Source organism: Cydia fagiglandana, chromosome 18, assembly GCF_963556715.1.
Source record: "Cydia fagiglandana chromosome 18, ilCydFagi1.1, whole genome shotgun sequence".
Classification (NCBI taxonomy): domain Eukaryota; kingdom Metazoa; phylum Arthropoda; class Insecta; order Lepidoptera; family Tortricidae; genus Cydia; species Cydia fagiglandana.
The window spans coordinates 14,749,359-14,775,907 of record NC_085949.1 but is presented as its reverse complement, the minus strand read 5'-3'; the positions used below and the strand labels follow the sequence as shown (position 1 = coordinate 14,775,907).

The following is a 26,549-nucleotide window of genomic DNA, read 5'->3' as shown; positions in this document are numbered from 1 at the left end:
AAAAGCTATTAAAAGAACTGAACTCAGAATAGAACAATTCCCTTTCAATGCGTTAAATCTACAATTCAAGCTATCATTACTATATATTGGAGTTTATTGAAAACACATATTCTTAGTAGAATTTTCAAAATTCATAAAATCTTTATAACATCAAATTCAATCAGTCAGAAACGTGCGTGCGTCTTACACACTCGTGTTGTCGACACACCAATGCAAAAGATCTGCATCTGCAGTGCAGTCAATACAAAGCTTGCTCGCGAAAAGATCCGGAGATCTGGAACAGAAGCGAGTGGGGTCCAGGCCGGAGGCCGCGGGGCGAGTCCACTCGAGTCGGCGAGGCCGAGTCAGGGGCGAGGCCCTGGTGAAGTCAGTTCTCAAGCCGGCGCGTCGGCGCGCTAGGTCGGTGAACGTCAGGACTCCAGCAACACATGCCAGCGTTGAACCTGATAATGAGGAACTGATTCAGAACCTGTTTAGTGTTTAGGTACTAAAGCAGTACGAATTTACCATGAACTGATATCTTCTACTCGTCAACTAGGTACCTGCTTACTTCAATTATATAGTACATTTTAAATGAAATAGTGATACAATAAAAACACTGACTGAGGCTAGGAAACCGCTAATTCACGAACCAAACGTTGGCAAAGTCTAATGCGAGCCTCGCTTGAAAACAAATAGTCTTATACGTATTGAGCACGGCCCTCTCAATAGTTTTGGAGTAATTTCGTTCTTGGATACACCTGTGCGGGCTGTGAGGTCTTCCGGAGGAAGAACAATCAAACCACATCGTTCTGCTTCACAATTTGTTCTACCCAATAATGCTCTGGTTTCCTAGGGTAGCGGTGCCGTCATATAGCGGCCGTCTCCACAAATACTACGACAGTCATATTTAGCTGTATTATTTAGTATGGAGACGGTCGCTAAGCCCGCTATATGATGGCATCGCTATCCTAGGAAAACCGATCTTTACTGATGGTGAGTCTGTCCTTCACTGTCAATGAGAACAGGCCGCGTAGCAAAGATGCCAATCGCTCACGCTCCGTAGCGATCGAAACGCAACTGTCATTGTCGCACTAAGAGTGATAGAGAGACATAAAGATTTTTGTTGTCGAAGCGATAGCGATTGTAACCTTGGCTAGGCCGGCAGTCACTTACTTGTTCCCCGTGTCCCTCGCATAGCTCTTGCCAATGGCGCTCCTCGTCACGGCCCGAGGGGCTGTGCCCTAGCGAGAACCAGCCCACCATCTCGTTCCGTTTCACGCTGCGTCGCCACCACACAGATACCATCAGGGTCACCTCGGTTAGTTGGAACAGGGCCACCTGGAAAATAGATCATGGTTGAGAAGAGCTAGAAGCCTCCAGCAGCATATGGATTGGCTAAAGTGAGTCTACGAGTAGGTACGAAAAGTAATAATTAAGTTAAAAGTTATAAAATGTAATAATACCAAAAGAGTAGAGTTGGACCAAGAAAAGTCTTCAACGATTTTGATATCCCACGCAGTGCAAGTGTTAATTTAAACGTCAAACTTCTATGAAATTATGACGTATAAATAACACTTGCATTGCGTGGACTATCAAAATCGCTGCAGACTTTTCTTGGTCTAACTCTAGGTACTAAATAAAAAATAGGCTTGACTTGAGGCCTTGCAGTTGGGGTAACAACACCACACTCACATAATCTTCAGCTAAAATTGGAAACTGATGGAGTATGCGTGCGTATGACATCTCTAAGGCCCACTTGCACCATTCTACTAACCCGGGGTTAACCGGTTAAACCATTAAGCTAGTGTCAAATTGTACCGGTAACCATGGTGACACTCCAGGTTTAACCTGTTAACCTCGGGTTAGTGAATGGTGCAAGTGGCCCTTAGTGAAGCCTACCTATCATGCCTAGCGAACTGATGAGGCTCAGTTTCACGTGTCCTTGCTGGGAGATACCCGGAGCCGAACTGTACCTGGAAGATGAAGAGCTCCTTGTAGAGCGGGTTGGACTGCGCGCGGCGCGTGGTGGACTTGCAGCGGTCCATCTCCATGCCCAGCGAGCTGATGAGACTCGGTTCCACGTGTCCGGGAGATACCTGGAGCCGAACTATACCTGGAAGATGAAGAGCTCCTTGTAGAGCGGGTTGGACTGCGCACGGCGCGTGGTGGACTTGCAGCGACCCATCTCCATGCCCAGCGAGCTGATGAGGCTCAGCTTCACGTACGTGTCCGGAGCCTTGTTGGGGGACAGCTTACGGAAGTGCGTGCCTTTTATCACCTGCACAGAGAAAGATTAAAATAGTATTTTTTCCATGTACGAGTAAAAGGGTCAGGTCGTTAATCCTCACCTAAATCTAACCTAGCAGCCTAGCCAAGGTGATAATCGCTTGCGTGTCTCTCTATCGCTCTTCCATATTAGTGTGACTGTTGCGTTTCGTTCGCTACGGAGCGATAGCGATTGGCATGCTGTCTACGGGGCCTAACCTCACTGTAGACCGTTTATGTAAGACTGCGGCAGCGGTTGGTGTCCCAGGACAGACTTGACAGCCATAGTTATATCTCAATGGATTTGGATAGCCAAGTCCTCGTTACTCACAATAGGGTGTATTTAGAGAGATGATAATCATACCTCTACAGACAAATGTCCCGTGATAGAACTGTACTGGAGTCCAAGCAGCAGTTCAGGAGCGGAGCGCGCGCTGCAGCATGAAGACGCAGAGTCCGAGCGAGCCAGGCTGCAGGCCTCACCGCCACCCGTCGGCGTGGTCGTCGTGATGGACGATGGAGACGCCAATACGCCCGACATGGACATGGAGTGGTTCAGTTCTAGCTTCGGAAGCTGTGAACAATATTGACGTTTATGTGTAAAATCCCACTAAGCTACAAACTCTTGCACTGCAGTCGGGAGATGGCGATGAAAACAGGGTGTGAGCGCGGCAGCTGCGGCAGCGAAACAATGCATTCCAGCACAGGATGCTCGAGCGATGCGCTTTCATAAATTCTAATATGTGACGTCCCACGGGTAAAGGCACGTCTTATGGCGGTTGGCGCTTGCGCTATTATTAACACCGCTCCAGTACTATTGCGGAGTCATGCGACGTAAGCGCCAGCCGCCATAAGGCACCTTTTCATGTGGAACGTCACATATTGGCTGTACTTTATGGCTCGATTCACTTTCATCATTCAGAAACCGATCTAGGTATGTAAAGGAAAGGACTTAGAGAAAAGGGACAGGATAAATTATGTTACCCATCAGCTATCTTTGTCATTAATCCTTTAAGTACCTATTTCAAGTTGGACAACAGGTACCTGCAGACTAGGCTGCTGCCGCGGCGCCAGTTGCAGCCACAGGCTGTTCTCCAGCTCAAGATTAAGTGTCGCAAAGGACACGGTCGCCTCGCCCAAGAGGCGCTGCCGCCGCATGCGCTCGCAGCTGTAGACGCGGATACGTAGTCCAGACCGTATACCTCTGGTAATAGTCGACGTTAGACCTACCTGAAGACTAGGCTGCTGCCGCGGCGCCAGCTGCAGCCACAGGCTGTTCTCCAGCTCAAGGTTAAGTGTCGCGAAGGACACGGCCGCCTCGCCCAAGAGGCGCTGCCGCCGCATGCGCTCGCAGCCGTAGATGCGGATTCGAAGTCCTAAACCGTACACGTCCTCTGCGAATAGATTAGTAAAGGTTATTAGTCACGCATATATATGAAAAAAAAACAGCCAAGTGCGAGTGGGACTCGCGCACGAAGGGTTCCGTACCATTACGCAAAAAACGGCAAAAAAATCACGTTTGTTGCATATAAATATTATTATATATATATATATATTCTGTTTATAGTATTTGTTGTAATAGCGGCAACAGAAATACAACATCTGGGAAAATTTAAACTGTCTAGCTATCACGGTTCATGAGATACAGCCTGGTGACAGACAGACAGACGGCCAGACGGACAGCGGAGTCTTAGTAGTAGGGTCCCGTTTTTACCCTTTGGGTACGGGACCCTAAAAAGAATCTGTTGTAATACTGTATTCTGTTCTGTTGTAATACTGTATACTGTAATTTTGTGTAATTGATTAGTTTAGTTTAATTTAATTGTATACCTAAGTACATTATGTTACATAGGAAAGAGCGGTGTTACCCAACACGGGCATATGTTTGCTTACAGGGTAGCTCCATCCCTTGCATCATAAATATGTGTATTTTTTGGAAATAAAGAATTTTGTATATTTGTAAGAACATAGTCGGTAAGGGATTCCAGGTCACCCCAGCCGCCTTAATTTTCCCTTTGTTAAACTACTTAATTGGATACTGTTCCACTTGTGATGAGAACTTTAGGTACTTTTTTGCTTACCTGGATTAATTTTGTGGAGAACGAAGCTTTCCATATATTGAGGATTTTCACCATTTCGTATCTTCGATTTGAACTTTTGCCTCTTCAATGGTAGAAGGACTACTCGAACCTGCAAGTAATAATTTTAAATTTATATTCTTAATTAATTTATCCATATAGGTATTTTTTTCCTAGCCTATTTGGGTGTCCCACTGCTGGGCAAAGGCCTCTCCCTTTAATTTCCATGACTCCCGATTCAGTTGTCCAGGTCATTCCGCCATCTCCGTTTGGGCCTGCCGCGTCCACGTCCCTCTGCCGGCATCCACTTGGTGGCTAAGCTAGCCCACCTCTCCGGATGGATGCGGTCTCTGACAATAAGCTAAGAATTTCTGTTTCAAACGTCCCCTGTCCTGTTACAACGTACCCAGCCTCCCCTACTTCTGATGCTGGGTACGCCCATGGACAGGTCTTTTTGGGCTTCGTAACTCCAGCGGTATTTAAAGTTAATGTGGAAATACTATACAATGTGGTATTTACTTGTGCCTAGAAAGTTGATGGGACAGAAATTAATTAATTTCAGCGATCGATTTCGTCACTAAAGGTTTTAAAATATCAAAGAGCAGTGGCGGATTTGCAGTCTTTGCCGCCCTAGGCCCCAGGCCTTGTAGCCGCCCCTTTCTCAGCATCACCCATCATATTGACTACATTTAGGTCAGGCAACGAAAAAGTATAGAGGGAAATGCTTGGGACACATTTTTAACTTAGTAACTTTATTTGGACTCTTTAGGAGGTGAACATATCAAAAGTCCCCTTGAGCGGGGGTAGGGGAATTTGGTTTGAAGGTCCCATTTTTCGGTTTTCCGCTTATTAGGTATATCTCAGAAACTATACGTCCTTGTGATATGATCATGGGCAGAGATGTGACTTATTTGAAATACTTGTATTTAAAATGCAAATACAAAATGCAAAATATCTATTTTGTATTTTGTATTTAAATACCTTTTGAAGAAAACTATTTTGTATTTTATTTGAAATAATTTTTGGGACCTATTTTCTATTTTCAAAATACAAAACACTTTATAGTAGGTAGGTAAATGTAGGTAGGAGTTATAATCTCTTCTGATGTTACAATCCCGGCAACTCTCTCATTCTTTTAACATGGAACTGTTGAATCTGTTTAGTAACGTCACACATGACCACAAGCGTAGCGAGTGGTTAAAAAGTGGAATCTTGAGTGTTGCGAGGGTTTCAAGGCACGAGAGCAGAACAAACTTTTCTGTCCTGATGAAACACAAACGAAACGTTTTCATCACACTAACGAGAGGCATTATACTAGCTGTAAAACATTACAAATTAATGCTTTAAAAGTTGGCATCATCCATACCTACTTCCTACCGGTTAATATGAGCAAACAACTACTAGAAATTTGCACTTTAGATAGAGGATTGATTTCAAAGAATAAAGAGTCTTTTCAACTCGGAAGTTCCGAGTAATACTTTTTAATTCAGACTAGGTATTCACTACTCAGAGTACCTTTTATCGCAAAGTATTTGTATTTTTAAAAAGTATTTTGAAAATACCTATTTCGTATTTTGTATTTAAATACAAATTCGAAAACTATTTTGTATTTTGCATTTGAAATAGTATTATCAAGGAAGTATTTGTATTTTGTATTTAAATACTTTTTATAAAGTATTTTTCCCATCTCTGATCATGGGAACATAGGTTTTGCAAAAAAAGTAAGCAAATACTTACCTATTCATTTTAAGTAACAGTTTTACCAATAGCATTGACTTTTAATGTACCTACAAAAACATTCAAAAAATCTAAAAAAGAAACAAGAAAAACATTTTTTTTGCTATACCTATAAACACTCATATAATATATTTTTTCCCTTCTTTTGGCCTCCAGCGAATTCCAGAGAAGTTTAAAGGACAAATTAGTAGGTCATTAGACCCAGTACTTTCAGAGATAAGAGGGGAGGGGAATGGTAATTTTTTGCCTATTTTCTTGAATAACTGCTAAACTATATATAGTAGTGTACCCTATAATGGGCGTGGAACCAGTAATGGGACAAAAAACCACAAATCCTCTAAAATAAGTGTCTAAAAGTAGTTTATAAACACTGCCTGTATATTATCATAAATAAGAGCCCTAGAGCTGTTTCAGTTTGAATTTTTATTAAATTTGGTTGTTTTTTAAGAAATTGGCGTCAACCCAAAAGTTGTCGTGTCTCTGAAAAAAAATACCACTACGAATTCTTAACAACTTCGTTAAGAGAGGTGAGTTAATTTATTAAATTTTAATTAATTAATACTTGATGAAAACTAGAATGTGTTTTGTTAGTTGCATTTACTCTGAGATAAAGGTATACGACATACTATGTTGTGACTCCACAGATGTAAAAAAATAGTGGTATTTGGCCCAATCCCATTATAGGAGCCGTAAAACTGCATACCTCCTATAATGGGACAATTTACATAATGATGCTTGCCATGCCATCATTTCATATTTAAACAATACAGAAGTAAAATGTAGTTACGAAATATGTCAACCAGGAGGTATGCTCGGACTTCGGATAAATTAATATCGTTTTTCCAAACTTTCATTTAACTTGCCCTGTTAGTTAGTGTGGGTCAAATCTTGGTAGCCGAATTTGAGCCACTTTCCGATTGAGTTGAAATTTTGTATTCGTAATTAAATATGCAAATCGGATGATAATGCAATATTATGATCACATGGACCAGATCTGATGACCTATTTTAATATTTTATACTGATAGAGCAGTGTCCATTACTGGGGGGCCCATCACTGGAGCGTTGGTGACCATGACTGGAGAAAAAAAGCATAGTTTTAATTTGTTAAGTACGTGGAAACTCATCGCAGTATCTTTGATACAACACGCCTGAAACATGAAAGACGGATAGGACTTTCATCTTTTAATACGTTAAGCGGTAGACCATTTACATGTATTGGGGAAATATCACAAATACTCCAAATTCCCTCTTAAATGTCCCATGACTGGTGCTGTTACTATATCCTAAAATTATGAAAAAATATATATATTTGAGATTCTTACAATGAGCTCCTTGATTTGATATGTAACACGATATAGTTTGAAAAACTTTAATTTTTGATTTTCTCATTTACCCCCCAAAAATGGCCTCCATATTTAAAATTCATTTATTAAAGTTACACGTCCATCTTTGGGTCACAAACATACATATGCGTGCCAAATTTCAACTTAATTGGTCCAGTAGTTTCGGAGAAAATAGGCTGTGACAGACGGACAGCCAGACACCAGCACGAGCACGAGCACGAGTGATCCTATAATGGTTATGTTTTTTTCCTTTTGAGGTACGGAACCCTAAAAACGGGGCCCTCAAGATATCAAAAAACTTGTAGCTTGTAGCAAATTTTACCCGCTTTCATTTTGTATAATGAGCATGTCGTTAGAACGCATAGTTTTCGAGATATGTATAAGCGAAAAACCGAAAAATGTGACCTTCAAACCCCTTTCTTCCCCCGGCTCAAGGACTACGGCCGGGGACTTTTGATATGTTCACCTCCTAGATAGTCCAAATAAAGTTAGGTACGAAGTCAAATTAAAATTGTGTTTCATGCATTTCCCTCTATAGGTACCTTTTTTTGAGAATTCGTTGGCTGGCCTAATTTTGAGTTATTTTTTGTTATCATCAGCGAATTTTTTTGTCACAATTTGCCGCCCCTAATATTTTGCCGCCCTAGGCCCGGGCCTACTGTGCCTTATGGGAAATCCGCCACTGTCAAAGAGTGGTGGTAACTGGTAACCTACCCTATTGAAATATAATAATAGAGAAAGAAAATGTGCTCAAAAATTGCCACCTTGTAAAGCTACTATTATCTTTATTACTTTTACTTAACCTAATGCTTTTAACCTTTCGTCACCCGCCGTGTCATGGCACCTCTAAATGTACCCCGGTGAACTTAGCTCACTTATTGTTGACATGAGCGATGGACCTTCTAAAATACCTAGAACATTCAGAGGATCGATTTTAAATATTATTAGCTTTTTTGATTGCTCAAGTATTCGCAAATTAAAGAAGTGACGCTGGTAGCCTAGCGGTAAGAGAGCGTGCGACTTTCAATCCGGAGGTCGCGGGTTCAAACCCCGGCTCGTAACAATGAGTTTTTCGGAACTTATGTACGAAATATCATTTGATATTTACAAGTCGTTTTTCGGTGAAGGAAAACATCGTGAGGAAACCGGAATAATCCCAGTAAGGCCAAGTTTACCGTCTGGGTTGGAAGGCCAGATGGCAGTCGCTTTCGTAAAAACTAGTGCCTACGCCAATTCTTGGGATTAGTTGCTAAGCGGACCCCAGGCTCCCATGAGCCTTGGCAAAATTCCGGGACAACGCGAGGAAGAAGAAGAAGACGCTGTAAATGCACTTTATATATAGTCGTGTTATCTTCTTAAAAACCCTTTTTTTTTGTTGACCCAGTGGGAATCCTTTATGGATCCCACTGGCCCGGGAGAAGCTCAGTGGGTATGTCCGACTTCCACGGACTAAACCCCTGAGGTGTTCCGCCGCGCGCTTTGTTGGCGGGGTTTCGGGAACTTGATCATAGGCCTCCGATACCCCGTCGGCGTTGCTCTTGCGAGCCCATCATATGGGGCTGCTCTAGCAGCTTACTCGGGTCAAACAGATCACTGTGTTACGTTCTTTCCTGTGGACATATACAAAGTTAAGGGCTATAAAGGTTAATTTTCTTATTTAACCCTAACCCACGTAAAAAGGTCCTCCTTTTATTTACAGAACTATGATTAAATCATTACTTACATGGCCACAAGCTGTTAACTATTGCTCACAGGGGAGAAAAATGTACAGTTCGCGCGAACACGCTAGTTTTCTCTCCTGTGGGCAATAGTTAACAGCTTGTGGGCATGTAAGTAATGATTTTATCATAGTTCTGTAAATAAAAGGAGGACCTTTTTACGTGGATAAGGGTTCAATAAGAAAATTAATCTTTATAGCCCTTGACTTTGTGTATGTCCACAGGAAAGAACGTAACACAGTGGTCTGTTTGACCCACTCCGCTGAAGGCACCTCGGAACACTTGAGGGCCTTCCAGCTCAAAAGCTCTTCAGGCGAGTGATGGAACTCCCGACCCATCACCCGCAGGTTCCCGTTAAGGCGGCTTAATCCTTGCTTATCTTCTTAACCCTAACCTGACTCTGCAGCAGCGGTTGCGGCGTGCGCTGCGGCAATGCTCGCGCTTGCAGCACGTGCACAGTTATGCTGCGGACCGGAGCATCATACAGCAGGGTTAGTTCCACGGAGCCGCGCTCTTGTGTTATGTTGTTAACCCTCACCTGACTCTGCAGCAGCGGTTGCGGCGTGCGCTGCGGCAATGCGCGCGCTTGCAGCACGTGCACGGTCATGCTGCGGACCGGAGCATCATACAGCAGGGTCAGTTCCACGGAGCCGCGCTCTTGGCTGCTGCTCTCCCCGCAGAGGAGCGACGTGTCCTGAGGGCAAGTAGAAATTGGCGTTTCTTTTATTTTTTGCCATTTTATATATTTTGACCTTTTTTTATAGGAGAAAAAAAGTGTCCTAAAATTTCCGTACACTTTTCAATATTTCCTTTTTGTTGCCGCCTTACAATGTATATGGGGAAATGGTAACACAATAGGAAAAAAAAACTCTGTTTTTTATCCCATTTCGCTCGTGATTCTGAGTAGAAAAACACAAAAGTGGCAAAAATGTAACAATATATAAAAAAACGCTCTAATCTTTATGTGAAACAAGAGAGACCCCGTTTAAAATACCCTAGTGTAACCCATTTACTAGCGCCAGGTCAAGGAACAGTTTAATAGGGCTATTAAATACTGAAGCGGACACCTTCTACCCCGTGCCCTGTTTTATCTTTCCACGCGAAGCAATTAAACGCAAGCAAAATAAATTAACCCCCGTTAAGTATGATAAAAGGACGTAAAACTACTTAGAGGATATAACCAAACGGAGTAGCCATTAATAGGCGTTCCCCTCTGTCGAAAATAGGCGGCCAATGGTCATTCACCGTGCTGTACCCGTCCTCATATTCGATGGTCCTTCTAACCGGATGGGGAGTCCATATCTCGCTAAGAAGAACTATAGACGCTAGATTGAATGCATATTTGATTAATAGGTATAAATTAGATGTCTTCTACTTACATTATGCACGATGACGTCACTGTCCACGCTGCTCTGAGCCTCAAGCGTGTGGATGTACTCGGCCCTCCGCGGCACCACATCGTCTATCCTCGTCTCACGTAGGGTACTCTCTCTTAACGCCGTCTCAACACTACCTGCTTACATTATGAACGATGACGTCACTGTCCACGCTGCTCTGAGCCTCAAGCGTGTGGATGTACTCCGCCCTCCGCGGCACCACATCGTCTATCCTCGTCTCTCGCCGGACGCTCCCGTAGCGCCGTCTCAACACTACTTACATTATGGACGATGACGTCACTGTCCACGCTGCTCTGAGCCTCAAGCGTGTGGATGTACTCGGCCCTCCGCGGCACCACATCGTCTATCCTTGTCTCTCGCAGGGTGCTCTCCCGTAGCGCCGTCTCGACCAGCTCCACCTCCACTCCTGCTTTTATTGGTGCTGCGTTTTCGTTCTTCTCTTCGTAGTGGCATCCCACTTCTTCTTTATCCTGTTTGGAAGAGTTTGATTAGAAATTTTGTAGTTTAGGATGGTCAGACAAGTCAGTTAGTAAAAGTAATAATAAATAATAAAGGCACCGAGATAGGCACAAAATAAAATGCATACGGTGCAAAAAACTGTGACCGATAATTTAGCAGCTGAGTAAAGTGGCCCCGTAATACGGCCCTCTCACCTTGTGAAGCCAGTTACAACAAAATACTCTTTGTACAGCGCCATCTAATTTAGCTGTTAGTTTTCTGGCTAGAATATTTTGCTTCCCTTTAGGGGCTATTCATAAATTACGTCATTTCAAATTAGGTGGGGGGGGGTCTGGACCTCGGATGATGGTAGCATAATGTAGGATGGAAACGGGGTCATTCGAAGCATGCTTTTTGGATGATTTTAGGGGGGGGGTCAAAAATCGTCAAAAATCGATGACGTAATTTATGGACAGCCCCTTACGCGTCTTAATATTGACTTAAAAGTAGAAGAAGGCCTAGTGGGGCTATTTTATAGTGTCAATATTAGCGACGATAAAAAATAGTCCGACGCGCTTAATATAGTTTCTCTACTCCCTCGAGGTGGAATATTAATTTCTAGGTTATGGTCACCGCCTTTGTTTTGCACAAAGTGTATTTGGAGCATTCCACGATTTCCACGGGCTGTCCCGTACAAACGCATTTTATTTCGTAAGTATATTAGAATTTTTTTTCGGTGTTTAAAGCCGACGATTATTTTTCAGGTCATATTTTTGACCATTTGTTTCACAATAAGATACTCCTATACTTGCAAATCTTCAAAAACTCGCGTTTATACGGGACAACGGTAGACAAATTCATGGAATGCAATGTTTGGTTGAATTTAAAACTGCTCGGTACTATCACGTGCTGGTACAGCTTGGCAAAAAAGAGTAAAAATTAAAAAGTGGCAGCCATAGAACGTAGGATCGTATAGAAGTGGTATACGCGTGTGTCAGATTTACTTTAATATTATCGTTGATAAAATAGGAAATAAGGATGTAAGGCAGTATTTAATTAAGACTAGTTAATTATTGCTCAAAGTAATGTATTTATTATAGCGACAACTACAAGGTTTAGAATATGAAAAAATGGTAGACATTATTTAAGTAATATATTTATATAAGCAGATTGTAAGTAAAAGTATATTGTAGATTTACGGAACAATTAATCGGCTTTATTATCACATCATTCACAAAAATATTATTTTATGCGTAATAAATATTGGTGGCTTAATAGTTAGTACTGGCTACCTTAACGTACACACTTGGCATAGTTTAAAATAGTAATAAAGATCGAGCAATAAGCCTGATGTATTACACCGTAATCAGTTGGAATATACGTTACATAGTAACTATTAAAAACTCATCAAAGGGTTATATTCACATTAAAGATTGTAACGTACATACCATCAGACTATAACACAAAGAAAACATACAGAAATTTATAACAAGTCATAAAATCACAATTAAATAAAATTGACACTTAACTTCGTTCGTCGTCGTAGCTCTCCAACTGAGAAGTGACCCACAACTGTCAGACACCCGCTTATATTCGATTAGACTTCACCCCTTCTACCACTTCTTGGTGGGAATAACAAATAAGATGTTTCCTGCACATCCGGTTATTATAATAATTCAATTCAACAAATGTATTTGCTGCATTTAGTTTAATTTATTATAGAATAATTAACGCAAACTAATACAAATTTAATATCATGGCTTATTATAATAAAATACTTTATTTACCTTACTTATGTTCTGACAGTTATGGTCAAGAAATATACATGGAGGGTAGTTGTGTTATTGAACAGCAGTTCTAACTTATTATTTCGATATAAGTACGTATTAGCTTAGCAAAAGTGAACCATCTCGTAAAAATGTAAGTGTGATCTTTGTTTTTATACTACGTATCTCACACGGCCATACTGACAGGTGCTTCGTTCTCGAAGTACCTTATTTCTATATTTATTATTATTTATTTATTATATTAAACTTAGTATATGCAATGACTATTTTTTATTAGTCAGATACTATATCACATTAATCAAGTGAGAGCTCGAAGGCTCGGCAGCAATTATCCTACTTACAATCACCATACTACTGTTTCACTTATCACATCAAGTGAGCCTCAGTAGCATGTATCACCCTAGGTTGGCTACTGGTCCACTTATAACATCAAGTGGGGCACGCAGGCTCTGCAGCAGGTCCCTATATTGCTACTTTTTCACTTACATCAAGCGAGAGCTCGCAGGCTCGGCAGCAATTATCCTACTTACAATCACCATGCTACGGGCACTTATCACATCAAGTCAGCCTCGGTAGCATGTATCGCCCTGAGTTGGCTACTGGTCCACCTATAACATCAAGTGGGGCACACAGGCTCTGCAGCAGGTCCCTATATTGCTACTTTTTCACTTACATCAAGCGAGAGCTCGCAGGCTCGGCAGCAATTATCCTACTTACAATCACCATGCTACGGGCACTTATCACATCAAGTCAGCCTCGGTAGCATGTATCGCCCTGAGTTGGCTACTGGTCCACCTATAACATCAAGTGGGGCACACAGGCTCTGCAGCAGGTCCCTATATTGCTACTTTTTCACTTACATCAAGTGAGAGCTCACAGGCTCGGCAGCAATTATTAATCGGTTATTATTTTGTCAAATTAGCTTTTTAACTACACTGGAATGATGTACACTGGAAGTTCTCAATCGATCGATAATCAACTCATGTCTCATTCACATAAGTAAACTTTATAAACTTTTCTTTTTTTCTTTTTTTTTTTAATACATAAATTACCTTAAGTATATAAAACTTCTTAATCCCATAGTCCAACTAGCTTATGTTTTGAACACTAGAAGATGATAGACATGTATAAATATATTTATGCATATGTACATAATAATATGTTACATATTCATACTTACATACATAAAAATCATTCACGGTTAAGGAACAAATCCTTCCGATGAACACACAGATGTACCCACTGGATATCGAACCCGGGACCTCCAGTTTGGTATGCAGAGATTTCTCTTTTTTTTTTGACAAATAAAAACGCCAACACATGAAGTTTACTAATCCAAGACCTCCAATCTTCGTAAACTTACTAAGTTCTTGTGCACTATAGGTTTACAACCACAATAAATAATGAATTTTAAAGAGAGAAAAAAAAAAGCTAAATTTTATAGTATCATTCGCAAACGTTTCTGTTTAATACAAAATTAATTTGGCATTCAGCTGGCAGTAGACGGTCGGGAAGGCATCATGGAGGTGGTCAGTTAAGAAGGAGGCTGGCTCAACTGGACTCGACTGATAGCTGGAAGTAACCGCTTAAGATCGCGACAAATGGAAAATAAATCTGGGAACCCTATGTCTCAAATTAATTTACAATAATTAATGTTTCTAAACTATTCTCCTGCCACAGGTAATGTCTATACCTACTAGGAGTTCTTAACTTTTATAAATTAACCTGAATCGTTTAACAGAAATAAACATTTTTCATTTATTTTTACGTTTTTTTTTTTTTCATTCCATTAGAACTTCCTACGTTGGTCACTCCCATGAATTATATAAACCTAATGTAACAGAATTTTAAACTCCGTTCGGCCATCCCACAAAACAACTATTTTAAAAGTCAGTGATCAGTATTATCTATAATGTATTCAATATGTATAGATCTATCTTTTATTTAGCTGAAGCTTCGGTGGCAAAATAAAAATGTGGTTACAAATAATAGGCAACGTATTTCTTTTTATGAAATGGTATTTTGGAGCTTCCATCGTAACTGTCCTTAAACCGCAGGAGACAACGCGATATTCTTCTAGTTGAATCTTAACTTATCGTACAAAGGCGGATTCATCTTACAAAAGTCGTTCTCTAGGATGGGTCTAGGATGTTTTGGGCTTCTGGGTAGGACACAATTAATTCGAAGACATATTATTTATATCAGTCATGCTTCATTATGGCAATAGGTTAAGTATAAATAAAAAAAAATTGATGTTTGCTAAATACTATAGAATCAGGATTATACGATTCGTTTTATTCCTGAACAGCTCACTCATAGCAACAAGTGGCACCAAAAGGTTAATTCACCTATCTACCTTCCACTTGGCTTTATCAGTATTCCGGTGGTCTTATGTTTTCTTGTATGTACCAAAATTAAAACAAACATTAAAATGAACCAGAAGATCATAGGTACAAAATTGCCATTGTTATAGGCATTTTATTACCGCAGCATATTTAATTACCGCCAGACCAGGTAAATGGTGGTACATATACCCAAGGGCTTATGCGAGTTTACTACGAGAACTGGAAAAGTATATAACAGTTTAAAATATCGTATATACATGGTGTTCACAAGGAATGCGAAAGACCTTAACCACGCATTTCTGAGGTCAAAAGAGAGAAAATAATGTAATATGTGTATATGTCAATTTCGCCCAAAAAAAAAAAATTTTTTTTTTAATGTACTTGTACATAAAAAAGTATATGTTATTGGTAAACATGTCACTTAAAATACATTTTTAAAAACTTTTTTTTTTTGTAAATCATAGTTGTTGCAAAGTGTTACTTGTTACTTTTTGACATCTATCGATAAGGATATTTAGACTACGTCCCATAGTAGTAACATCGTCATCAAAAAGAAAACTAGTTTTTTTTTTAATTTTTTTTTTTGTATTTGTATTAAATGAACTCTGAAACTAGGCGAATTTCAAAAAGGTTTAAAGGACTTTGTCTCTAAATATAATCAAGAATACGCTGCTAAAACTATTCGGCCCCCTCATGTTATATCGTGTATATATTTTTTATATTCCTTACAGGTAGGGTTGCCAACCGTACTATATTATATCGTATTGTACTATATTTTGGCTCTTTGTACTATATACTTTTGGAAAAATATATAGTACGCTAAAATACTATATTTCCGATAAAAAGTATATTACAGTCATGTTTAGTATTTTATCTAAAAGTACTATTTTTTTTTTTAAATGTACTATATTTTTGATGCCTTATTCTGGAAAATACTATATTCCACCAAAAAAAAGTTGGCAACCCAGTTACAGGTCACCTAGATGAATGGTCCTAAAGGAATACGTTTACTTTGTACACATTTATTGTACTCTATGTTGTATATTTACCCCTTTTTTTTTGTAAAGTATTTTTATTACCAAGAGAATATGTGCTTTTTATTTACTGACTAATTTGCATGTGCAAAAATCTTTCAACTTCACGGTTTCAAAACATAATTTACTAACACGGGACTTGAATTACCTCTGATTACCACAAGAACAATACTGACTAGTCTACTATTTTGTATGACGTAATTGTCTAAGATTGTCACTGAGATATCCTTTTTTTTTTTATAGTCATTTAATATCCATCAATCAGTAAATTTATCAAATTGGAAGCATACTTTCAAAAACGCTTTTATGCCAAACGCGTATTACTATCTGTACACAGAACTCGCAATAAGCACTGTAGGTGCAAAATTGTAAATAGCCGTTATTACTATTTATGAAAGTATCACGACTACCACCGACTGTTTTAATATCGATAAGCTTACGAGGGGCTTGTAACTGAAAACCAAAAGCGTGTTGACTTTATCCTTTACAGTTTTAAAACGACCTGACAGTTTAATATTGTTTACTGTTTTATACTTATTGAAATAGTTCCTTGATAAGATCCTGATCGGTGAGATAGAATCTTTAAGATATGTGCCTTCTATATCAGACTATTGAACCTAAGTAACTGGTGTTATATAAATATTTATTCGTATCAATCGTAACAAAAATAAGAAATAATGTGACTAAAAAAATTCAAAGGACGTATAAGGGTATTTCCACTTAACTGTATACCGTTAACGGCCGGTTAGGAAAAGTCACAAATCTGACGACAAATATCATAACCGCGACAATTAAATTAAGTATCAAATTCGTAACTAAACCGACAGCTGAACCTGACTTGATAAACGTACCTAACTTAAGACACGCGTTAAGTTACAATTAAAATGCCCATTGTTATTAACCGCCTAAAATTTCCAACGTAGTCTTTAATGCAGACCTCAAAATCTTATAATGAGATTCGAGTTGTAGCTAACTGATCACGATTAAAATATTTATCCAGGCCATAAATAACGTTATTCCAACGTTTGGAAACTTATTCAAACCAAACTGCTTTTCTAAAATCCAATTTCACAAATAGCTTCTTTTTTTTTATTATTATACGATTCAGTCATTAACTAAGTCGTCATTTAGAATAGTATAGATTAGAAAATATTTATTTATGCGTCATTATGGTTACATAACAGGTTATGAAAAGGACAGACGTTTACGTTTATCTAACTCTGTAACTATTCGATGTGATTCGATATCTAAACATACCTATACAGTCCTATTTTTAAGTGTAACCAAATTTTAACATACCAGAAACAACATCATTCATCAGTCATCCTTCCAGACAGGCGCCACTCCGCAGCGTCTCACAGGTGCGGCAGTTTCTGTTTTGCGAAGTACTTTTGAGCTGCTTGCTGCGGTTCTCCATAAAAAGCATCATGCTTAGTATACCAAATATCTTGTTTCACCTGGGGTTTTCACTGAAAGTGAAACACCAGTGTCCTTGTGTCCAGGATAGCGCGGCTTACAGTGTCTGTTTGGAGTTGGATGGCGTCCCGCTGTTGACTAGCATAAGCAGTCCTTATACTCGTACTGCTCCTGAAACATTAGTTTTGTAGGCATAGAATGTGTGTAATATCATCCCACTTCTGATGTCAGATTTACTTTAATATTATCGTTGATAAAATAGGAAATAAGGATGTAAGGCAGTATTTAATTAAGACTAGTTAATTATTGCTCAAAGTAATGTATTTATTATAGCGACAACTACAAGGTTTAGAATATGAAAAAATGGTAGACATTATTTAAGTAATATATTTATATAAGCAGATTGTAAGTAAAAGTATATTGTAGATTTACGGAACAATTAATCGGCTTTATTATCACATCATTCACAAAAATATTATTTTATGCGTAATAAATATTGGTGGCTTAATAGTTAGTACTGGCTACCTTAACGTACACACTTGGCATAGTTTAAAATAGTAATAAAGATCGAGCAATAAGCCTGATGTATTACACCGTAATCAGTTGGAATATACGTTACATAGTAACTATTAAAAACTCATCAAAGGGTTATATTCACATTAAAGATTGTAACGTACATACCATCAGACTATAACACAAAGAAAACATACAGAAATTTATAACAAGTCATAAAATCACAATTAAATAAAATTGACACTTAACTTCGTTCGTCGTCGTAGCTCTCCAACTGAGAAGTGACCCACAACTGTCAGACACCCGCTTATATTCGATTAGACTTCACCCCTTCTACCACTTCTTGGTGGGAATAACAAATAAGATGTTTCCTGCACATCCGGTTATTATAATAATTCAATTCAACAAATGTATTTGCTGCATTTAGTTTAATTTATTATAGAATAATTAACGCAAACTAATACAAATTTAATATCATGGCTTATTATAATAAAATACTTTATTTACCTTACTTATGTTCTGACAGTTATGGTCAAGAAATATACATGGAGGGTAGTTGTGTTATTGAACAGCAGTTCTAACTTATTATTTCGATATAAGTACGTATTAGCTTAGCAAAAGTGAACCATCTCGTAAAAATGTAAGTGTGATCTTTGTTTTTATACTACGTATCTCACACGTGCCTCCGTGGGGGACAAAACATATGCAAATGCGACACTGTGATTGGTCGAATTTATTTGTTGCCCACCATTATCTATACTAAAAAAATGGTGGGGAACAAAAAATATGTGAGACTGTGATAAGGATAAACAATAATAGCGCTTTCTCTGCTACTCCTACTGAAAGATACATAAGACTATCCCGTTCTGTCAGTTATCCCCACCACTCATGGCCAATCCAGTTTAATACTAGATTCATGGTGGCAGCACTGTAGTGTCGTCTCGTTTTATTATATGTATTGGTTTGAAAGGGACGACACTACAGTGTTGCCACTTTTTATTTTCTACTCGTTTTTGCCAAGCTATAATTTCGTTTATGCTTCAACATTGTGCCCTGTGCCCCACTATCACTACACCTTATAAAATAAAGTCACCCGCCGCCCCTGTCTGTACCTATGTTCGCGATAAACTCAAAAACTACTGAACGGATTTTCATGCGGTTTTCACCTATCAGTAGTTTTACTGATAGGTGAAAACCGCATGTATGTGGTTTTTACCTTCTTAGGAAGGTTTAAGTGTAATATGTTCAGGGTTTTGTGTAACCCGTGCAACAATATAACATCGTTTGTGACATTTGAAAAATAATGGATAAACGTTAAATTTGACCAAACTTAGCCTTCAACGAACGTGACTTAATAACACACACGTCTGGTATTCCAGACGTGGGTAGATGTACTACGTGACATGTTAAAATGTCAAACATGTCAGCCGTCATTAACTATTTACTCGACACGGCGGCACGGCGGCCAAGGGCAATCCAATTACAGTGAGGGTAAACAAATCAGATTCGCTGTCAGAAGCCAAAACAAATGGGGCAGGCGAGTTGACGTAATTTCACTAATTTCACACCCGTTGCTTTATACAACCGAATATCTTGGCACTCGCCAAGTCCCCCCAAATCCTGACATTTCAAAGCGAATCCTGACGTATGGCAACCCTATAGTTTCGGCTGATGACGGCCCGGTTCGAAACACTGATGTAAATTTTCACGATTTTTACATATTATTAAATTCTACAACGGGACTTATACAGGGTGATTCAGGAGACGTGAGCAGGACTAACACTGCGCATTTTGTAAATTATAAGCAACTGTTTCGTATCAGTATTAGTGAGATTAACGTTAATTTTCCATACGTGTTGAAAAAAAAAATTAATAAATTTATTTACGACATGCATGGTCACCCTAAAATTAGAATACTAAACTACCGATATTCCGTGTCAAATTGAATGTCATCACTGTTTGACACTTTATTTTCTTCATAATCAAAATGCTGTCATTACGGTTAAAGAGGTTTTATGTTTATTAATTAGGTCTTGTAGGGTAACCATGATTGTAGAGAGTTAAATTTGCCCTCACCAAAAAGATAAAAAATAGGAAAAAAGTGTCGTTGTTTCACCTAAATACGACGGTGATCGATCAATTATCAGTTACTGATTGTGCAGGATTAGTCCTGCTCACGTCTCATGAATCACCCTGTATAATCGCCTATTTAAGTTTTAAGATTTACCTCCGACGTTAAATACGCGATTAAGTCTCGTTGTACAATTTAATAAGGCCCGATTAGAACTTTAAGATAAATACCTACGTCAATAGGACTCGATCGGATCCGATTCATGTCGAATATTTAGCATACTTTCGATATAGGTATCTTAAAGTTCAAATCAGGCCGTAAGCCGAAATAGGATCTCAATCTGTGCCCAAATTGCGGCAATTAAAATGTATATGAATAAACACTAAGTATTAAAACGTGATATATTTATAAAAATATGTCACACTTGTAATTGTCACACTTTGTCATTGCAAATAGCATGCAGGATTAGCTTGGTCCGACTATATCGATAACTTACTATGTAAAGTGGTGTCTAAGATACGGATAACATAGATATATGACATATTCAACCTCTTAAAATGTTATTACCTATTAAACCACAATTTTATGACATCGTGGGCGACAAGGTTACATGGATTAAGTATATTACGATAAAATGATACTAATTTCCGATATTGATGAACTATAATATATGTACCTACATATTGACACTAATATTTATCAAAATAATATTTATCAAATAGGAATTATTAAAAAATATCTATGAAGAGGGAATAATATAAATAAGAATAAGGGTAGGTACCTCTAGAAGTCTACAATTATTCTATGACGAGTAAATAATTCTATTGCATGCTTCATTAAACTACAAATCAAATTATAATATAGGTATATACATGCTCCTTGTAATTCAGGGTTATTTTTTTGACAAAAAAATATATTTTTGTGTTAGGTATTTAGTTAAAGAGCGATTCGGAGTTAATTTAAACCGATCGCGATTATAAGTGGAGTGTTGCGACAGTCGCGAATCGCAGGATTTGCCAGTTTAAATATAAACGGCCGATGTTGACACCGTCTGGAACGAATCTGGGACAACTCTTGCGGTTGCGAAACTATACGAGTAGGTACTTGTACAGCTTCAGTATGAAACCAAAGTTGTTTATTGTGATTTTTTTAACGTTTCAGAAAGTTTTTACTTTCGTATTTTGATAAGCTTTACAAAACTACAGGGTGATTTCGGGGTCGTGGAGCAAGAGAGCCAGACATCATACAGAATCCAAAGATGAACCTAATGATGTTGTTATTATTGTTTATCACCAATAATGATGATTATTTTCCAGATGGCAAGTAGGAAAAAACATTTTTGCATACAATTTGGTGACCCTACTCAATGTGACGTCTTGTCGCTTTCCATACAGCGTATGTCAAAAGTCATAGGGTGACCATAATTACTTAGTATAACATTAATTTTACTTGAAAAATAAGAATAATTAAAGTAATTGTCTTTTAATCAAATACTACCATATGAAAACCATATGAATGTGGATCATTTACAGAGTCAGAAAAAGTGGTTCTGGATCACGACCCAGAAATCACCCTGATATCGTTTACAATAACCTCGCAAGTCCCGGTATATTTGTAGGTCCAAGTTAAAAATTCGAGGTCTAAATGCTTACAGAAATAAAAGAAAGTTCCGAAATTGGCCTGAGTCTTACGACGGTAATCGTGTGTGAACCGGTATAGGCTGAGGTCTACAGTTGCTACGCCGTAGCGCTTCGAGCCGTAGCAGGCTGTTACCAGGCCGATGTTTGCAGCCAAATACCCAGTAGAACCTAGTGCTAAGTTTAGTCAAAACTGACGGATATATTTAAAAATCACTGTGATGCTGATGTGCGAAGTTCTTGCGGCGAGCTACCCGTCCCTCTTTAATTAATATAGTTAGAAAAAGAAGGGTTGACTATCTCGCCGCGAGGTACTGTCAAAAATCAACATTTATTCAGCAATTAAGTACCCCACAAGCCACAAGGGCACAAGGGCACTTTTACTGTCACGCCAATCATGTCGCGCTAGGCTTACAGTTAAAAATATCTGTGGATGTAACAATAGACTTTTTAAAATGGCCATAATTTCGTTTGCTAATTTGCTAAATTGACGATAAAATGAAATATTTTGCAAGAAATGAATTAAATACGATGCCAGCTTGTTAAAACACACAAGCTTGTAGAAACCATAAAATGTTTATCTAATTATGTCCATAACTCTCCACAGTTTCATAGTCATAACAATTTACTTAATTTCAGCCTGGCAGATTTGAAAAGGGTTCTCAATAAACTTTGCTCTTGCACGTGTACACCTAAAGGATGACTCACGCTAGACCGGGCCGTGCCCGGCCCGAGGCGTCCGACATGTCACTTTATATTGAATGCTGATCGGTGGTCACGTGGTGCTTTCCATAGAAAACGAAGCGCCGGAAGCTCCGGCCCGGCCCCAGCCCGGTCTAAAATGAGCAACCTTAATAGGTATATTCAAAACCAGTTTCATAAAAATATACGCCGTTTTGAGATTACTAATTGTAGGTAAGTATTCGTATAATTTAGTTTATATCGTTGATTATTTATTTTAAATCCTTTATTCATATGCTGACGGCAGCTGTTAAAGGTAAACGTTAATAAACTCCAAAATACTCTTGACGAAATAAAAAAAAGAACAATAAAAAAACTTTTCCTGGGTCGCCTCGAACTCGTTCGCCTTTGTACAAGATCACGTTACACTTACAGCTCTTTACTTTGATATAAAAACAGTGAAGCAACGTGATATTTAACAAAACGTGCCCTTGGTTACAACAACAACGAATCTTCAGACTCCCTTTGTGGCCTTTGTCTTATCAAGGTTGTCTTATCAGGGGTGTGAAAATACGGAGTAAGTAAAATAATTTGATTTCGCCTATTTTTGCGCGCTTCCTTTTTTTTTAGGTAATTCTGATTTTTATAGAGGCTTTGGACACTCTAGGTGAACGTGTCAGCCTCATGGGTGCTTTCATAGTAGTACCCTACTCAAGGAACAAATCAATAAAGTGGTAAGTATACATTGATTGCAATATCAGATAAAGGTTCTGCCAACCAACTATTGATCTGTCCATTGTACATGAAGCCTAAACTACCAAAAATTATTTTTTTCAAATCCGAATTCCGGACGCAGTCCAACAACACGTGAGACAAGTCATCAGTCCTCTGACAGACTAGACATAGAGGTGACGGTTTAACACCCATCATACACAGAAACTTATTTGTAGGGATGTGTCCGGACCGGACTCTGAAAGCTGAGACTAACGCGCTTCGTTTTGCAAAATATTATTGCAGGTGGTTACACAAATGTAAGTGGAATAAGTAATTGCACTACAAAGTTGCTCCGTTTGTTGCAACGGGAGTTATAACAATTAATAACATGATGTCGCAGTATGGTACTGTCGCAGGAGTATTTTATTTTACTGCACGCATGACTGAGCTGCAGCGTGCGCCTGCGTGGCGTGTGCAGCACACTGCGTGGCGTGCGCTGCGTGACGTGTGCGTAACCCGGTGTGACAGGGGTGCTAGCTGCGCACGTCACGCAGCGCACGCCACGCAGCGTGCTGCACACGCAGCCGGTGTGGCTCGGCCTACATAGGGGCCGAAATTAAGCATCGAAATCTATAAAGTCGGACCAAGCTAATTCTGCAATCCATTTGCAATAACAAAGTGTGGCAATATCATCAATGATGTCAAATTATTAAGAAAATATGACGTTTATAATGACACTACCTTCCTTTGTTTCATTCAAGTCGGTCCAAAGTAAGTCAAAACGGAGTCTGTGGTTTCGGAATATTCTCTATGGCACCTGTTATTTTGTATGGTGTCATAGACAATATTTCATGACCATAGACATTCCGGGGCTTAATTTCAGCCCGTTGTTCTTATAATGTCTCACCTGCTGTATGCGCAAGCGCTGCTCTTCGTCGTCGTCGGAAGCCTCGAACGCGAATATTCGGTCGGGATAATGGATCGGTTTCGACAAAGTATCTATAACAACACAGACGTACGGACAACGTCAATCGATATATACGCAGTACTACAATTATACTATGTAATCTAGCTATATATATATAACAACTACTTATAAACTAAGTCTAAGTCTTTAGCGGTAATTCGGGTGCGTCTGTAGCAGAAGTTTGGGAACGAACCTTTGTAGAGTAAATTTATCTGATTCTTAATTAAATCGATTGTTTTAATGATACAGGAGGCAAACGAGCAGACGGATCATCTGATGGTAAGCGATTACGGCCGCCCATGGACACCCGCAACACCAGAAGGGTTGTAAGTGCGTTGCCGGCATTTAAGATGGGAAGATGTTCTTTTCTTGAAGGTTAATTGTATCGGTCTGGAAATACCGCATTTATAAGAATAAATACTGATCCGAAATTGACTAGAGAACGGTATCGAACTAGTACGTGTTTGTAATTTAAGACAGAAAGTCCCCAAGGGTGAATTGCAAAAAAATTGTAGGTATAAGTATACTTAGTTAAGCACCTGTAGGTAATTACCCCCTTATTCATAAACGTTTACTAAAGTTAACAAGTCGATAATAATCGTTTGTCCCTTTCCGACGTATTGGTATGATGGAAAGGGACAAACGATTATTATCGGCTTGTTAACTTTAGTAAACGTTTATGAATAAGGGGGTAAGTCTATAAAGTTAATTGATTTCATTATGTTACCTCAATTAAGCCATTTCTATTTAGGTAAGTTAGATGCATGAAAGTGTGTTAGCGTATGCTACAGGCTTATATGTGTACGAATTAAGTAGTAAGTACAATAAAATAAATACAATACAATACAATTTACATAGTTAATTTTCGTAACACAAATGAAATTAAGCTAAGACTAATCACAGATTATTAGCTGCGCTTAATTACGTAAAATTTTTGTGCAATTCACTCATAAATAGCATTTATAGGATTTGTGCCCATGTACAAAGCAATTCACCCTTCAAACATCGAACTTAAATATTTTAACTACTTACCTAAGTATGTTTATTTTTTCAAAATGATAAAGTTGCAATTACGTATTTAAGACTAAAAGTAGTAGGAATATATAAAACAACGCACTATTGTAAACTTCGGTTATACCTACATTGAATAATTTTAGGTGAAAAACTCTAATTAGCTGGACATGGAAAGAATGGAGGCGCGGGTTTAAACATTAAAAATACTGTATTAAAAGTAGGTACATACCAGTTTATAGTGAAAAATACAAACAAAAGAACCTCCAACTGAAAATAAACCAACCTTGCTGCAAACGCACCCTACAGTAAAGATTAAGTGCTAAAGAGAGCAGATAACGTACATTAATGTTGTCCTTAGCATGGAACCTAGCGTTCTGCGCCCTTGACTCTACTACACTAAAAAATAAATTAATTCTATGACGGCTTCACAGACCTTCGCCAGCGTTGAACAAACTCAATCAAATATTCATAACAAAATCGATAGGTAAACTATGTTTACTGTGTTTTCTAGATTTCTGTTTAAGAATACCGTGAGCATTGTCGAGAGTGAGGCAGGGCGCGTCGGGTCCCGCGTTGACAGTGAGGACCCCGTGGCAGCCCTTCCTCGCGAAAACCGCTCCGTGGCACCACCGTCTCCCCAGAAACAGCAGCACCACCAGCACAACAGCGGCGAACGCTGCTACGGCACTTATATACGCCGTCGCTTCCACTACGGACAACAACAACACTTGCACAACACATTCATTTAAAGTTAAACCCAAGCAATATTACATCAGAACACTCATACCATTTGTCGGATTGATAGGACCGATGCTAGCCACCATCGTGACTCATGTGGTTCTGAGTCGCATGTTTAGTTTGAGACGTGAGTTGGGTAAAAGGCAGGGAAATAATCAGGACGTGTTGGCACGGTCTGGCTGTCAACGACGCGCATGCGTGCTGCGGGAGAGGCTCGGCGGGGGTGTGTTGGGACGGGACTGCGCGCTATAGGGCAGGATTCCGCCTATTCACAAACTGTTATACATTAATAAGCTCCGGTTTGTACTCGCCTGTGAGCTCAACCTAGTATAAATTTGTATAGAGATGCACTAAATCCACGCGCATTCAGAGATCATATTAAACTGGTATGTTAGAAGTTATTGGATAGCATTGTAAATGTTCCGTCCACAGTTATAGGTAGGGATGATAAAGGACGTTCAAGGCCGCGTTTGGCACGTGCCGCGACCCTCAGGATACAGAGCTATAAGTACGTAGGTATATACATTCAAATAGGTTCAATCAATCGGATTATACTGCAGGGTGGAATAAACGAATAGTTATCTGGATTCAGCTGCTGCTAAATGCAAGAAACAGTTGAGAAACAATTACAACAAAACAAAGTATGAAACATAATTTACAGTACATATGGTC

The 26,549-nt window shown here is 39.1% G+C and overlaps 1 protein-coding gene across 1 annotated transcript; it reads right to left on the bottom strand.

Annotated features, from left to right (window-relative positions):
- Positions 1–285: 285 nt before the first annotated feature.
- On the bottom strand, positions 286–26,185 carry LOC134673422 (synaptotagmin-16). The gene is made up of 11 exons (XM_063531408.1): positions 25,927–26,185; positions 25,669–25,848; positions 24,066–24,157; positions 10,783–10,992; positions 9,664–9,819; positions 4,329–4,437; positions 3,478–3,641; positions 2,612–2,821; positions 2,096–2,260; positions 1,156–1,320; positions 286–443 (listed from the first exon to the last, which is right to left on the bottom strand). Exons 1-11 carry the CDS (start codon positions 25,961–25,963, stop codon positions 411–413), a joined length of 1,521 nt encoding a protein of 506 aa, XP_063387478.1. The 5' UTR covers positions 25,964–26,185; the 3' UTR covers positions 286–410.
- Positions 26,186–26,549: the final 364 nt, after the last annotated feature.

What these genes read in the sequence shown, in the direction of transcription:
- LOC134673422 (XM_063531408.1), bottom strand. Translation starts at nt 25,963, where the DNA reads ATGGTGGCTAGCATCGGTCCTATCAATCCGACAAATG. An exon ending in AGCGCTTGCGCATACAGCAG is followed by an intron (nt 10,993 to 24,065) that starts GTGAGACATTAT and finishes TCTTCCAAACAG; the next exon opens with GATAAAGAAGAAGTGGGATG. An exon ending in CGGGACATTTGTCTGTAGAG is followed by an intron (nt 2,261 to 2,611) that starts GTATGATTATCA and finishes TTCTCTGTGCAG; the next exon opens with GTGATAAAAGGCACGCACTT.